The sequence below is a fragment of the Pteropus vampyrus genome, unplaced genomic scaffold (assembly GCF_000151845.1).
Source record: "Pteropus vampyrus isolate Shadow unplaced genomic scaffold, Pvam_2.0 Scaffold58, whole genome shotgun sequence".
NCBI classification, from domain to species: Eukaryota; Metazoa; Chordata; class Mammalia; order Chiroptera; family Pteropodidae; genus Pteropus; species Pteropus vampyrus.
In genome coordinates this window covers 42,947-60,430 of record NW_011888839.1, presented here as the reverse complement: position 1 = coordinate 60,430, position 17,484 = coordinate 42,947, and the positions used below count along the sequence as shown (strand labels likewise).

The following is a 17,484-nucleotide window of genomic DNA, read 5'->3' as shown; positions in this document are numbered from 1 at the left end:
GAGGATATCTGGCTAGTATAATATAATGAAAGCCGAAACAAACTAAAATAAAAGTTAAAAGATTTAACTATAATGACCAATAAACACAATAAATGTCACCTATTTCCAGCCTAGTATAACAGTTAAAATTACTAACATATAAACAAAATAACTTGATTGTTCTTAGCAATACTGTAATATAAGCACAACTTTCAGATAAGTTAAATTCCCAAGATATTTAACTGGCTTAATGTTAAAAATGAAGAAGTACTGTGCTTCAAAGGGCACCATTAAGAAAATGAAAATTCATCCACAGAATGGGAGAAGAGTTTTGCAAATCATATAACTGACATGGGACTTGTAAGAGATATTCTATATACGACTCAATAATAAAAAGACAAAAAACTCAAATAAATGGGCAAAGGATCTGAAAAAAAATTTCACCAAAGAAGCTATATAAATGACCTTATGATAAGACATAAAAGGATGATCAACAATATTAGCCATCAGGGAAATGAGAATCAAATCATGATAAGATAGATACCACACTGTACACACTGGGATAGCGATAATAAAGACAGATAACAGTTAAGTGTTGGTGAAGATGTGGAAAGAAGTGGAACCTTCATAGATCTTGGCAATGTAAAAATGGTACAGTTGCTTTGGAAAACAGCCTGGCACTTCCTTAAAAGTTCAACAGAGTTCTCATATGACCAAGCAAATCTACTCCTACATATATAATATATACCTAAGAGAAATGAAAACATATGTCCAAAAAACCCTGTACACAAATAGCAGCATTAATCATAATAGCCGAAAAGTAGAAACAACCCAAATGTCGACCAACCGTTGAACTGAATAAAAAGTGGTTAATATTATTTGACAATAAAAAGAAATGAAGTACTGATTAAAGTTTCAATAGATGAACGTGAAAACATGTTCAGTGAAAGAAGCCAGACACAACAGACCACATTTTCTATGGTTCAATTTATATGCAATGTCCAGAATAGGCAAATCCACAGAGAAAGTAGATTAATGGTTATCTAGGGCTGGCTGAAGAGAGGTTGGGAGAGAAACTGGTAGTGACTACTGACGGGGATGGGGTTTCTTTCATGAATTGATTAAAATACTCTAAAATACTAATTATTTAAATTAATACTCTATAAATACAGTAAAAATACAGTACTAAAATGCTGTAGTGACGGTTGCACAACCTTGTGCATACACTAAGAACCACTAAATTCTACAATTTAAATGGCTGAACAGTATAGCATGTGAATTATATGTTAATAAAGCTGTTATTGAAAAAGTGACACACATTCACCAAATGTTTATTAAACACTCCAGTGTGCCATGTGCAAAGCCCAGAGCCCATCAAGACACTTCTTCGCATAAGTCGGACAGAGAAAGACAAATGCTGTATTATCCCACTTATATGCAGAATCTAAAAAAGCTGAATTCAAACAGAGGAGGAGGAGGAGTAGCAGCAGCCACCGTTGTCAGGGTACAAACTTCCAGTTATAAAATAAGTAAGTTCTGGGAATCTAATGTACAGTACAGTGATGATAGTTAACAATACTGTAATGGATAGGTGCCAAGAGAATAGATTTTAAATGTTCTCATCCCCCACCAAAGGTAACTATGTGAAATGATGGATGTATTAACTAACCTTATTGCGGTAATCATTTCACAATACATACATATATCAAATCATCATGTTGTATATCCTAAGTTTACATAATGTTATTTGTCAATTATATCTCAATAAAGCTGGAGGAAAAAGACACTTCTTTCCTGTAGTCATAAAAAACTTCTTTGTTATCCAAAACTTTACTAACTTGTTTTGTACATTTATATTACTAAAACATCTGTAATTTACATACGAGTTATAAATCTTTATTCCCAAATAGAGAGACAAACGTTTCAACCCAATTTGTTGAATATAAATTCTTTTCTCCACTGATCAACAATGTTATTTTTGTTATGAACTAAATTTCCAATAAACACTTGAGTCAGCTTCTAAATTTTATTACATTCATTTGCCCATCCCTAAAACAATACGAAATTGTTTTAATTACTACAGTCTTAAGATGTGTTCTGATGTCTGCAGGTGCTCGATATATACTGAAAATAATTTCCGGCTGTTCTTGAACTTTCTCTGGTTCTAAAGCTCCTATATGAATCTCAAAGTTTATAAAGGCCCCACTAATATCTCTATTAGAATTTTATGCATTTGTAAATAAGTTAGGAAATACTGCCTTATTTCCATCAGGTCTGCTGCTAAAATGCCACCTCTAAGTGAGGCCTTCCCTTGACCGTCCTATAGGTAGCTCTATTGGCACTCTTTATTTTGTTTTTTTTTAGAGTATACTACATATCTTACTATATATCTTACTATTTTTTTCTGCCTTCCCTTCACCACCACCCCAACTTACCTAACAGAAAGTAAGAACCATACAAGTGGAGATGTTAATTTGTTCACAGCTCTATCTGTAACTCAGAACACAAAGAATGAGCTCTCAGATGTTTATAGAATAACAAAAGTGAATATTCCAAAACAGGAATGTAGTATTTCTAGAAGGTCTTCTCTGCCTTTCAGTGAAGTTTTAAAAGTTTTCTTCCTATAGGTCTTATATTTCTCATTTTGTTCATAAGTATTTTATGAGTAAAACTGTTTTTCCATTTTTGGTGGAATGCTATGATCTGTGCATGCTGCTCTTGAATCAAGCCACATTTATCTGGTTTAGGAAGTTTTCCTTCTATTTCTAGCTTATTATGCTCCAGAAGTAAGCACAAGCTAGCCTTAATCTACTTCAGGGCTCCTACAATATCTATTTCTTTTCTATAGTCACAAAATAACTCTTCAACATTCTGAGCGTGCTGTGCCCTTTGATGTTATTCTGATGTAGGGCTGAAATCAGGGATTTTAGAATGAGATCATGCTAATTTATTTTGCAGCCAAAGTCACCAAATTTTCTTCTAAGAGAAGTCAACTCTTACCAAGGTACATAACAATATTTTCAAATTGCAGGTAGTAACCCATTAACAGATCACGGCCATCATGTGAAAAGCTAACCTGAAGAGTAGCAGCATGTTTCACACAGAGTAAGGTAAGTACTGGTTTAGAAACTTGTTATATATATATGTATGATAAAAAAAAATGTAAAAAAAAAAAATACTGGAAATATAATGACATATGAGATGTATTGAGGAAGAGAAACTTGGCAAATGGTGTGGAGGGGGAAGGTGAAATAGGAAGATGAGGCGAAAAAGGAAGGAATAGCAAGAAAGTTCTAAGAAGTAAGTGTTATCCAAAGGTGAATCAGCAAAGGCCTCATTTGGGCCATTAAAGTAGACAAGAGAAGGAAAAATTACAAAGACTTCCTCAATCTCCTATTAAATAAGAAAAAAATTGAACTACTTGAAAAAGATAAATGACATTTGCTTTTACTCACTTTATTCAAGACAGTTTTCCTGAAAAGTCTTAAATATTGAAATTTGGGATGTTTTGCTTTAAAATCACATTACAAAAAATTCTTACCTTGCTCTCTCTTTCTAATTCACTTCGTAGCCATTCAAAGTCACTGTATCTTCTTCTAACAGTAGATTCCTTCAGCTTGAAAATAGGCAGATTTGTCTAAAACAAAAAAAGTCACTCTTAAATTAAAGCATATTATAGGGACTTCAAAAAAAAGGGAGGGGATCTCTTTGTCAAATTAATAATATAGCAAGCCTGGTTACCTTAATATAATAAAGTTATGACGTTATTAAGTGACGTTTTACCTCTAACAAAATAAAACTTAGCTAACTTAAAACAGTATGTTTACACTAGAGTACAACTTTCAAAAGTTGTTTGTACATGTTTGCACACATACTTTTGGATGTCATTCTGCCTGAGGTTAGTTACATAAATAAACGTAAATTTTTTCTATTTCGGTGAACAGTAAAAGTGTCAATTGAAAAGAGTGAAGATAAAGCTAGGTCTGATTGCTATCCAGTTTCAACAGCACCTTAGCATATCATGTTTATAGGGGAAAGAGACCTTAACTACTTTGAAATAAAATACAAAATATTTTGTTATTATGACTAATTAGATGTTGCATAAACGAATAAAGGATTATTCTTAATGGTCTTCTGAAGGAAAAAAAAAGCCAGAAAAATCACTCTTAACCACTAGTAGGAAATTAGGACTCATACACTTTAGATCAGGTTCAAAGATCCAGAAATTCACAGGCTGATGGCAAGTTTAAGAACAGAAAACGTAATAATTCCCAGCATTTTGAGGTTACATCAAAATGGAAGATAATTTTTAGAGAATGTTCTTTACAAAGACCATTTCTCTCAATTTCTAAACTTAAAGTAACAAGAACATTTCTATTATCTTTTACCGATCCCTAAAAAAACAGAGAAAATATACTTTCAAATACAATTAAAAATGGTTCATGATTAAGAACATTTAGCAGAAGCTGTATATCCCCACAATTTTATTATTGAGAATAGGTTTTGAAATGCCCATAATACCACAAAGTTTGTACAATACAGAAATGACCTAACAATTAATGCCGAAACATACTGAAAATGCTATTTAATATTATAGTTGATCCTTGAACAACACGGGTATGAACTGCACATGTCCACTTACACATGAATTTTTTTTCCGTAAATATATTGGAAAATTTTTTTGAGATTTGCAACAATTTGAAAAAAACTTGCAGATGAGCTGTGCAGCCTAGAAATATCAAAAAAAAAAAGTTACATATGTCATGAATGCATCAACTATATGTAGATGCTAGTCTATTTTATCATTTACTACCATAAAATATGCAGAAATCTATTATAAAAAGTTAAAACTTATCAAAACTTACACACTTACAGAACATACACGCTGTCATTGACTGTCTAGAGAAATGCAAACAAATGTAAAGATTAAATCATAACTGCATAAAATTAACTGTGGTACATACTATACTAAGGTCATTTCTTGGCCACCTCCTGTTGTATCAATTACGCTAGGCTACCATAAAGTAATCATATTGCTGCTTCTTTATTATCAATGTATGAATCATTATATCTGTAAATAAACATGAATTTTTCACAGTATCTTTTCATTTTTGATGTCTAGTGTAACACACATAATGTCTACAGCGTTTTGTATCATGTAAGGCAATCCTGATGTAGGTACAAGATGTAGATAAAGATGATTCATCTTGTAAACAGATGACATAAATGTATGGTATCAATAAATACAGTATTATATATGTTTTTTCTTTATGATTTCTCAGTAACATTTTTTCTCTAGCTTACTTTATTGTAATACAGTGTATAATACACATAACATCGAAATATGTGTTAACAGACATGTTCTCAGTACGGCTTCCAGTCAACAGCAGGCTTAGTTAAGTTTCTGAGGAGTTAAAAGTTACACGTGGAATTTCAACTGTGTGGGGTTTGGCGCTCCAACCGTCCATGTTGTTCAAGTGTCAACTGTATATCCTCTCAGGTTATATTTTGTTCTTAATTCAGTCTTTGCACTTGCAGAACTGCAAACTGTTTTATAGCTGAAAAGAAAAAAGTGCCACTAGAAAGAAAGACTGGCTTCCTATTTTGTATACAGGGACATCATTATCACATAAAATTCACTCAAGAAAATTCCAATCATTTGTTAAACTTAATGCCACTGGTAATTGTCATTCAGCTAAAGAAACACTTTTTATTCAGGACCTTAAAGCCGTTTTGTAATGGTCTAAATTTTTCCAAAGTGTATTAACTTCTCTACGTTGTATACCTTATAGCTTGGAATCTTCTACAGATGCTATTGGGCATAACACTGTATAGGTTTCAAGCATGAAACCAAATCTCACAAGAGGTTTAAAAGCACTTGAATTTTCTTTCCCAGGTAACCACAACATTTGTTCATTGTATTAATGACTAAGAGTAAATTGCACCTAACAAGACTCTTATTATACTAAAAGTCAAGCTTATATTTAGAGATGCTGGCTTGCTGTACAGAGAGGTATTCTCATTCCCCGCAAAGAATAAAATTAGGTCCCCTGGAGAGCCAGATGATAATTCCCAGAAAGAAAGCACTGGATTATTTCTCTCTAATTTCACCCACTGGCTTTTTAACCAAGTTCACTCTTCCGCATTAAAATATTAAGTCTTTTGTAAGTGTCTAAAGATAGAAAGGCCTTTACAGAATTGAGTGTTTTCTGCAGGTGAGATTTTACATTTTGAATTCCCTCCTCTCAAATTACTTAACAAAGGGGATTAGCTGCTCTCTTTATTCAATATGTTAAGATCAAGCTTGTGAAAAGAGTTCCCTAAGAATTTTCATACTTCTGGGCACGGAAGTCTATAAAGTTAATCTCTGAAACAACATATCAAGCTTACAGGTACGATGTTGAGGGAAGAGGGCCAATTCAGCTCATTTTACCTTCCATTTTCCCTTTTGAACTTTTGACACAATCGTGATTATATCTGATTCAGTTAGAAAGGGAGTGGGAGGGAGAAAAAATCTAATCCTTTCTACGATTAGCTAATAGTTTGATAGATTATACATTTAAAAAAAGGATCATGGTTAATTTAAGAAAACAGTTTTCTCAGCTGGCTATGATTTCTCTTTATATGAAGTCTGCTATAGTTTTGATAAATGTCACATCAAGTAATTCTTTAAATTATTTGCTCATTAAATTTAGAGTGGTAAATTTGCTTATTAATGTCTTTCTGCTCATCACAAGGACTTTCAATTCAACTTGATAAAAGTACAAATGAAAAATGCTAAGGTTCTTGTTTAAGCCACTGAACTATCACTATTGATTATAAACTCTTGTGAGTCATCGCTTTCAACTTATTTAACACCTTTATAAAATGCTCTATTTTGGTTTTTTAAAAAGTAAGGATAATAATTTTTTTCCTACAGTTTCGGGAAGATTCAATTATTACAGTTTGGGGGTATCTATAATAGGGCATAGTGATGGATAAAGTGGGGAATATAATGATGAATAAGAAGCTGTCCTGGCCCTTATGAAGCTTATATTAGGGAGGTTAGAAGATACACATATAAAAAACTACATTTATATGGTTAAAAATACCATACGCCATAAACAAAATCAAGTTGAAAGATCATGAACAAATTGTAGACAAATGTTTGCAACATAAAACAAGGAGATAGTTTCATTAAAAGGTAAAGAACTTAGAAATCAATGAAAGAAAGATCGAATAACCCAACAAACAAAACAGGAAGAACACAGGAAAACTAATGTCCAATAATGTCCAACCTCTCTCTCTCCCTCCCCCTCCCTCCCCCTCCCTCCCTCTCTCTCTCTCTCTCTCTCTCACACACACACACACACACACACACACACACACAGAGTTAGTTAAAACAATAAGATCCCATTTTCATTTATCAGACAGGCAGGTATTAAATTTTAATATTCAGTGATGATGAGAGTAGAGACATCTAAAAAACCTGATAGTGGTAGTGAAAACTTGGTACAACCTTTAAGTAGGGCATTTTGGCGATAACTATCACTCCTTTTTTGTTTTATTTTTAAAAATTGCAGTTGACATACAATGCTGTATTAATTTCAAGTGTACAACATAGTGAGTAGACAATGACATACTTTATGAAGTGATCACCCCCAACAAATCTAGTACCCATCTGACACCATACATAGTTATTACAATATCACTGACTATATTCCCTATGCTGTACTATATTAAAAGCATGTATCTTTTGTGCTAACAATTACACTAGGAATTAACCTACAAATATTTCCACACATATAAAATGATATTGGTGCATAGAACTTTACATTAGCATTGTTTATGTAATAGCAAAACAAAACTAAAAACCTAAACTTTTACAAACATAAAATGAAATTTTACACAGCTTTTACAAAATATAACTTAGCCATAAACTAATCAGGAAGCCTGCCTGAGATGTGTTAAGTATAAGAAGTTTCAAAACAGTATATATAGTATGATAACAGTTGTATAATAATAATAAAAAAAGGCAGCAAAGAATTGGTTTGGCCTGTATTCTTTTAACATATGGAGCCAGCCATTCCTTAGGAATATAGCCAAGAATGGTGAAAATAGTGTGAACTGCCTGCAGAGAAGAAACAAGTATATTTAGGAAGTAATTCTTATATATTCAAAGCATAGGAGATGGTGGGAAATAAAACCAAGAAGGTTAAATGTGCCCTGTCTGGCCTACCTATTTACCTGCAAGCACCAGGAGTTAATAACAGAAAAATATCTTTGAAACAGAAAAAAAGAACAGAGAATTTACCATAGAGATAGAAGCCACAGAATTCAACAGATTAACTATGTGTATAGGTGAGCATTAAGAACAATTAGTTCTTGCTCATCACACACACACAAATTTTTTTTGTAACTGTATGGTGAGATGTTAATGAAACTTATTGTGGTGATCATTCACAATACATACATATATCAAATCATTATGTTGTACACCTGACACTAATATAATGTTATATGTCAATTATACCTCAAAAAGGAAAAAAAAAAGAACCGTTGGTTCTAGTTAGTTCTAAGGTTTAGCTGCTTGAAGGGTATGGACAAGAGTCAGACTACTGAGGCAAATTATAGCAGAAATCTCTTCAAGGTTTTACTTTGGATATCATTTAAAATGTTTAGACTTATTCAGCGAGAATGTGCTGAATTCTGAAATTAAATGTAAATCAGACTGAAATATGGTTACCTTACTTTAAGATGACTAAAACTTTTGAAATTTAAAAGGTAAGATTTAGTATTCTCTCATCCTGACATCCATATTTCCCCCCTAATTTTAAGAAAAGTTGTTTTAGTTGCTCAGGCTGAGCATAAACTAGAAGCCACTATTTTCCTCCCTAGCTACTAGTCATTTTTCCTAACAGGTGAAAGTGTCAAGCTCAGCCACTTGTATGAAATAACAATACCTGTAGGAAATATTTTCTTTGTAGGAACAGTGACCAGAGAGAGGCAGGATCAGAGACAAATAAAACTGAAATCTGTCATGAGGCAAGAACCATAAACTAAGACACAGCCTTCACCTCTTTGTATAGATAGGTATTATTAATAAATGCTGAAGGTGAGTTTGAGTAATCTTGGTCTATTTTAGATTTTTCAGTTTCATTCACGCAATTATGGAAGTCTTACAAATGTTTCATTATACATCTGAAGCAAACACAGAAGCTCCTATAAACATTTACATCAACTCTCTCATATGAGCTATATAAGAAATCCAATATTACAAATTTAAAGCTATGTCAGGGCTGTGGCCCAAACTAAAATTTAAAAAGCAGAGTATTATAATTATCTGCCCCTCAAAAAGTTAAGCTGGTTGCCTGGAATCCATAAAGTCAATAAAAACTTTTATTCCCCATTCAAAATACACCTCCGTTAATCATTATAAGACAAATACTAGTTAATTTGTTACCATTATTTAACATTTCTTTGGAAAACTACAAAAAAGATTACATTATCAAGGGAGGCAGAAGCTGAGAATGCAAGGATGTTCACATCTGGCACTAAAAGGAGCTATAAAAATACAACTAAATATGGGACACAATGTTAAAAAGTTAGAGCAAAAACAAAAAAAAGTCAATCCAAAGCTCTACTCCATACTTATCCCTCCCCCTACTATTGAAATCAAAGACATCAGTGGTTCTCCAACATGGTTAGCTTCAGAATTACTACCTGGGTAGCTTGAAACAACTAAAGTGGAAGTATAACACAAATATAGAACAGTGTTCAAATACATTAAGAGTTTATTAGCTCCATAAGTTTTCAAATGGTAGTAATCTGGGTAGTCTTAAAAACAAACGAACAAACAAACAAAAACAAAAAACCAGTCCTGAGAACTACCTCAGATCAACTAAATCAGTTTCTAGGGGAATGGGCCCTTAAAAAAAAATTTTCCCAGATGATTTATACACGTTTAGACACTAACCAAATCATATTTGACTGGTTCAAAGATCATACAACAAGCAACTAAAGCAGTTCTTAGAGGGAAATTTATAGCTGTAAATGTCCGCATTACAAAACATGTAGAAAGTAATAAAGACCAGAGTAGAAATGAATAAAATAGAGGGCAGAAAAATTATAGAGAAATTATAAATGAAAATACTGAATGCTTCAATTAAAGAAATGGAGACTAATCATTTGAAGTTATAAATAAAAAAATATATTACTTATATATTAAAAATAATTTGAGATTTTTTGTTTTTTATCGCCTACAACGCCTGGTAGTCCTAGGTGGTCTCCCATACAAGTACTAACCAGGCCCGACGCTGCTTAGCTTCTGAGATCAGTTGAGATTGGGTGCGTTCAGAGTGGCATGGCCGGCCATAGACGAGATTATTTTAAATACATGGTTTTACAAAACATTTGACACATTCCTTCTATGGGAGAAGATAATCAAAACCAGTAACCCTACTCTTTCTCATTCTTATTTTCGAATCTCACAGAGATTCATTTGGTATGAAAGTAGACACTTTCTAATATTCTATATTAGGATAGTGATTAAGAGCTCATTCTCTGTCTGGGTTCAAATACCAGCAATGCCACTTAGTTATATAACTTGAACAAGTTAATTTGTTTTTCAATTTGCTTATTTATAAACTGGGGATAATAGTGTGAGAGTATATCAAAACAGTGATTTCTATCAAGACAGATAAATGATTTCTTTTCTACTACTTGAGAAATCATACAAAGGATAATTATCTTGAAATAATTAAGATTTGTAATGCTGAAAGGCCATGTTCTTATAACCCTATCTCATACAGTTGTAGTGATGAAATGAAGTAACACATATAACCATGCTTAGAACAGTACCTGGCACAAAATAATTGCACAGTAAATCTAAGTTATTTGTTTTTTTCATATTATCCATTTTGTGTCTTTTAAACTCAGCAAGAAGTTCTAATATTATAATACTCTCCCTATACCTTTAACCAATTGTTACTGTTATATTTGCTTTGTAAATCTTCTACAGTTATTTTTGCTGAACTATTTGAAAATAAACTGCAGTCATTATGACCCTTTACCACTAAATACTTCTTTTATAAAACCACAGAACAAAAACCAAATACAGGACATTTAAGGTTGACATATAGTCCATATTCAAATTTTATCAGTTGTTCCAAAAGTATCCCTTATAACTTCTCAAAAACCAGAATCCCATTAAGAATAAAGCACTTCTCTCATTATCTCTTTAGTCTCCTTCAATTTAGAACAGACTTCCTGCCTTTTAGCTATTCAAGACACTGACAATTTTAAAGAGTGCAAGCCAGATATTTGAAATGTCTTATACCTTTGAGTTTGTCTGTTTCCTTGCGAGTTTTTATGACAACAATGTTCCTAGTGGCAGGAATGCTGAAGCCTCTCAGAAGGCACATTATGTCAGTTTGTCCTATTATTGCATCCCTTGGTTAAGGTTAGGTCACCCAGATTTCTCCAAAGTAGTTACCTTTTTTTTCTCTTTATAATAAGTTTTTCTTATTCTTGCTTTTCATAATAAAAGATTTAGTGCCATCTGGAATTTGCCCAGCTAAATTTAAAACTTATAGAACTGTCAAAGCACAAAAAGAAGTCTGCTTCTTGGAGAATTCACATCTTTAGGTGAAGTTATTTACCTGAATGTAACCAATAGAAGAGACTGGCTTACTGCAGGAAAGCCCTATTCTCTGCCAAATTTAGTGTGAACATATAGATGTGTAAATACATTATGTTTACAATTTGTTGATTTAGTAAACAGAATCAGAAGAGGATTTATAGTCTACTTGGTTAGAATGAAGCAATGGATATTTGTACTTGCCCTAGGAGAAATTCAGGGCAATATTCAAGTTCCTGTGCATTTTGCCTTTTCATTTACAAGAGAATGTAGTTTACATAACTCATGAAAAGGTGATAGACTGATTACATAAGATACCTGGAACATTCAGAAAACTAGAAAAGAACAATACTAAAAACCTGAAGAGAACTGTTCAATATTATTTTGTTGCTGTTCATTTGTTCTAATAATATACCAAAAACAAAATTCCAAAGAGATAAAATGTTAATAAGAGATGTCTGTATGCCTGATATTACTAATCTCATATGGTAAAATCATCAGGAATCCAAACAGACATTACATAATAAAGAACAGATTTTTGAAACCATGGTATAAGCTCTAAAACAAGTGCTCTCTTTACGTCTGAACAGAGGAAACTGCCACTTTATCGGTCTCCAAAAAGCTGGGTCTTACATACTTACACAGGCTGACCTATTAAAGTCAGCAGCTATATGTAACCTGATTATCACTGATAGCCAAGCAGAAAACCAAGCCTCAAAATGTGATCACCTGAATATAGCTTAACAATAGATATTAGAAAAATGTTTACTAGGTGTTTCTAGTATTTCTTCAGATAGTGTCATGTGTACATTTGAAAAAGAGACTGGCAACGACATCAAAAGTATACTCAATAGACCATACTCTATTCAATCAATCCTAAGAGATGTAAAAGAATGCCCCACTACAGTTCTCATTAAACGGCTGCATTTCTCCAAATATCTACATCTAGAGATAAAGGATAAGCTGAGAAGTGCTTAAGCTATTACCTCTCCCTTCAGTACTTTTGATACTTGTTTTACCCAATCTGGAACAGCATGAATAACTGGAGATATGGTTTATAACCTAGATGAACTCTAAATATGTCTGGGGAGAAGTCATTTAAGTGAAGAATAAGCTTTTAGTCTGGTGAACCTTTGAAATGTAGATTGTCACTAAGCCAAGGTATTTAGTTTAGTTTCTTTCTTTAAAAAAAAAAAAAAAAAAAGACATGGCCTTCCAGTGATACAATTTCCTGTTATTTTAAGAGAAGTATCTTTTATGGTATAATTTCCCAAACAGTAGAGATTATCTAGGGAGGTTTAATGCATAAATCAAGTAATTCCATATACTTTTCTTACTTTGTCCATACTCTTCATTTGTGAACTGGCAACAAGACTCATTTGCAAGCTCATGTAAGGTTTTCAATGAGCAACCTTTAATGGACTTGTGCAATAATAATTCCACTGTAAAGAAAAATTTGCTCATAATAGCTCATGAACATTTATATGGTCCTATAGGCTTCTGCTGAAAGAAAACTGCCTACTAATAGTCTAAGACATTTTCTAAACAATTTTAAAAGTGCAAAACTATTTCCTATATCTTCCCAACTTGCTTAATCATAAGAATTATCTCAAGTTTTAAACACACATACACACACAGACAAGCCCCCAGCGCCACCTCCTAAAGAATCTTATTCAAATTAGTTTGGGATGGAATCTGAACATCAGTATTTTTAAGAGATTCTAAGGTGCGAGAACTTCTGCCCTAGACCTACGAAATGTGAAAAAGGGGGTGGGGGAAGGGCTCAGGAATCTGTACGATAACCAAGTGATTCTAGCTGAGATGGGACAGATATGGGCAATGATATTTTACTTCCTTAAGGACAGTGATTTGGAACACTATGAGAATAGTGAACTGGAAATGAGATGCGAAGTCATTATAAGTAAAACTACGATATGGAAACCAGTGAAAGAATATTAGTTAGGAAACTCTATTCAGTAAGTGTATTATAAATGTCTACACGTGCAGTATCAAGCACATATGGACTTACAGGGATCTGAAACAAACATCATCCTCAAGAGATATTTATAGGATGAAATGGAGAAGGGGGCAGTTTCAATCACAATTTATCATAGACCTTTACTGTTGAGACAAAAAAGAAGAAACTTAGAGTAATTGAAGTAGAAATAGAAGATATAAAATACATACATATGACTATATTAGGTGAAATTTGCATAGTAGGCTCATAAAAAGTATCTTTAGAATTGAAAAAATTAGAATAGTACGTGTTCATCTGTAGAGATTTTATTTTGATTATATCCTTTCAGTCTTTTATATAAACAAATTTTATTCTTATTAAACATATTAGCATCTCATTTGATATAGATAATATGACTGCACATAGACATCATCTACATGAGAAGTGGTATAATACAATGGTTAAGCACACAATTCTGAAATGAGACAATCGCTGATTTTAATCCCAATTCCTGTATTAACCAGCTATCTGACCCCAGACAAAATGCTATGAATGAAAGAGAGATGAAACCTTGATAGAGATCCAGGGATTTTGTGTACTTTCCATAGGACAAACCCCTAACAGTGAAATTATTGGGCCAAAGGCTATAAATGTTAAGGCTTCAAAATGGCCTCCAGAGAGGCTATTTGCTGTGGATTGAAGAGGTACATAACTGTAGTAGGCTATTACTTTGGCGGCCTTACAATAAACCATGCCTTTCAGTATTTTTCTTTTTGTATCCTCTATATCTTTCTGTATCCTCTCCCACATTGGCTTGGCCATGTGACTGCCTTTGATCAATAGTATATTAGCAAATACTTGTGACTGGGGCTTGATGTTCCAAGACGTCCTCTTGGAAGGACATTCTCTCTTGGAACCCAGTCACCATTATTCTGTTAGAAGTCTAGTTATTCATGGAGGAAAACTCAGGACCCAATTAACAGCTCCCAGTGGTAGCCCCACTAACTTGCCAGCCAGTCATACAATTGTGTCATCTTGGAAATAAATCCTCCAGTCCCAGTCAAGCTCCTCCAGCAGATATCAAGGAGAACAGAGATAAGCTGCCCCTTCTAAGAACTGACCAAACTGCACAACTGTGCTAAAGTGAATGTTAACTGTTGTTATTTTAAGCCACCAACTTTTGAGGTTGTTTGTTACACAGCAATAGATAACTGAATCAGTAACCTGAGAAGATTGAAAGGATAATATTTAAATATAAAAATGTGGTATCTAAAACAAACAGACTTTTGAAAATTTTTAACTCTTTGCTGTTTATTTTTTTGCTTCCTTATTAGCTCTTGACTTATGTTCTGAGTAGCAGCGATTCTCAGGAAATTCCCAGTTAATTGATTCTGGATTATTCAGCAAAGGAAGTATTCCTTCATAACTTAAGAAGCTGATAAAATGAGCTGAAGTTTTTTCATTCTTAAACAAAGGCAATTTTAAAAATAAAAGTTGTAATAGATGATTGAGAGTTGCTTTCTCTAAGTAACTTGATAAACCTCTAGGAATAGATAGTATGAAATAGTTTGTCATCTATATTATAAAAGAATGAAGCTGAGATATTTCTTTGGAGAACAAAATATTATCTGGACAACTATAAAAACATGAATAAGGTTGTTTAATGAGTCAATTCTCTAAGACATGAGTAATAATCTATATTAATAGATTCCTTTCTCATCTAGTCAGTGGTTAGCTATAATAAGAACTAGATTATATTAACCCCTACATATTGACAGCAGCATTATTTTACTCCTTTTATAAAGCCCCACAAAGAGTCATTACTGTTGTAATAACCTGAAAGTACTCAAACCACTAACAAAATCTTTTTATTAGAAGTAGTAAGTAATTCTCTAAGAATCCGCATAATAAACATGGCTGAGAGCACAGGCTGTAAGAAGAATTGCAACTTGTCACTAAAGGTTTCAATATATAATTAGGTCAGTGTGATTTTTAGAAATTTCTGGCCAGCATACATTCTTATTTTTTAACTGTTGGGTATAATTGGTGTTTGAAGTGGAGCGGGAGAGCAGGGTATTCTGGTTCTTTTCCTCATAATTTAAGTTTCCTTCTGAGTACTTTTGTCTAGCTCTTTCTCCTCATACGTCCTCTTCCTTGTCCTGAGTTGTGAAGTTTGTAAGAAAAGGAAATCACTCCGGATCTTTCACCTTTAGTCCCCAAACTCTACTTGGAAGAATGTAAGTAAGATATTTTAAGTCATGACATTTATAAATATTAAGTCTCTTAAGCCATTAAACTGATGTTATTTAGAATGCTAATAAAATATACAGCACAAAAGGTGTTAATTGAGAATCTACCAGGAACATTAAGTATATGGACACGTTTCCTGACTTAGCAGACTTTATACAGACAAGACAGGTCAGGGTAAAGAGACAGAAATTAAGGATACTGGAATACCATGGGGGTAAGCATCTGTAAGAAAATACACCACTGAGGAGTGCATTATTATGATAAAGACATGCACACACAACCTTTTACACTTAAAGGCTTTAAAAACTAATAGAAAATTTTATAACTATACTTCTATGGATGCTTATACCATTATGAATCAAAAGTTTTCAAGTTTAGATGTTCAACTTTGTAAATGAAGAGTTTAAAGTCTCTGCTTTTTCCATTCACTAAAGATAATCAAGGTTAAAGTCATTAAGTTTGTATCGCAGAGAGACACTTAAGGTTCAAACAATTGCTATATTACTTTTAGTGGTGGAAGTTCCTGACATGCTACATTGTTGGGGGAAAAATGTAAGCAAACATATATGAGTGAGTGTGTGAGTGTGTGTGTGTGTATATATATATATTCATTCAGTATTTCTTTTATATGATTGCGGATTTAGCTTCAGAGGAGGTAATCACAAATTTGTGACCCTATATCTGATTCCTGGGAGCAGCAGGGAACAGATGAATAAGTCGAGCAGACCTGGTTCAAGTTCTGGACTCATTAACAATATGAACCATGTCAAATGACTTTCCTTCTCCAAATCTGAGTTGCATCATCTTTAAAATAAAGATAATTCAAATAACTGCCACTTCAATAATTAACTAGCAACTATTATTACTTCACAAATCACTTATTGGATACTTACTGTAGGGTAAATACTATGCCACATGTCACATTTAATCTTCTGAAGTTCTACTTTATGGCTGAAGAAACTAAAAAAGAGGAGTTAGGTAACTTGCTCAGAATCACATGTCTACTAACAGAGAAAGGAAGGACTGAACACATGTTCAAGTTCAAAGTTCATGCTCTTAAGGCACACTACTGTTATAATACCAGACCAAAAGCAGATATTAAGTAAATAAAGCTTAAAAATTCTAGTAAGCTTTTAATAAAATATCTTAACATCTACTATCTACAAGGAGCTAAGTTAATACTTGGTTAAGAGGCTTGCAAAAACATTTAAACATTACATTAAAAAGTGCTTCTAAGCACCTGTAAGTTAACATTAAAGCATAATAATATGATAAAAACCTTTTCTCTTAAAAATATGGAACCTAAAATAAAGGTATAATGTAAAAAGGTAAGTCTAGAGAAGCTGACATGGTGGAGTGAGGAGCTTGGCAAAGCCTCTCCTTAAAAAATCAGCAATAAAATAGACAAACGTGTCAAAACAACCGTATCAGGATTCTGGGAATTGGCCAAAGACATAACAAACTGAAAAGCATTTACTGAAGAACAACTGCCAAACCTTAGACCGGTGGAAATCTGAGGTGTTTTGGTCATCCCCAACAGCTCCATCAATGCTAGGTTGACCAGTGTGGGGCAAGCTGTGGAAACCAGCACCACTGCTGCTAGCGGGGGGATCACTGATTGAGTAGAATGCTGAAGAATACCATATGCAGGAGTATCCTTGAGAACAATAGTGACCTTGGT

At 33.2% G+C, this 17,484-nt stretch overlaps 1 protein-coding gene across 1 annotated transcript in view; it reads right to left on the bottom strand.

Annotated features, from left to right (window-relative positions):
* The window catches only part of SNX3 (sorting nexin 3), a 35,024-nt gene that overhangs the window by 4,612 nt on the left and 12,928 nt on the right, over positions 1–17,484 (bottom strand). Inside the window, exon 2 of the mRNA XM_011360687.2 lies at positions 3,521–3,616. Within this exon, the coding sequence (XP_011358989.1) occupies positions 3,521–3,616 (96 nt within the window). The remainder of the gene's footprint in view (positions 1–3,520; positions 3,617–17,484) is intronic.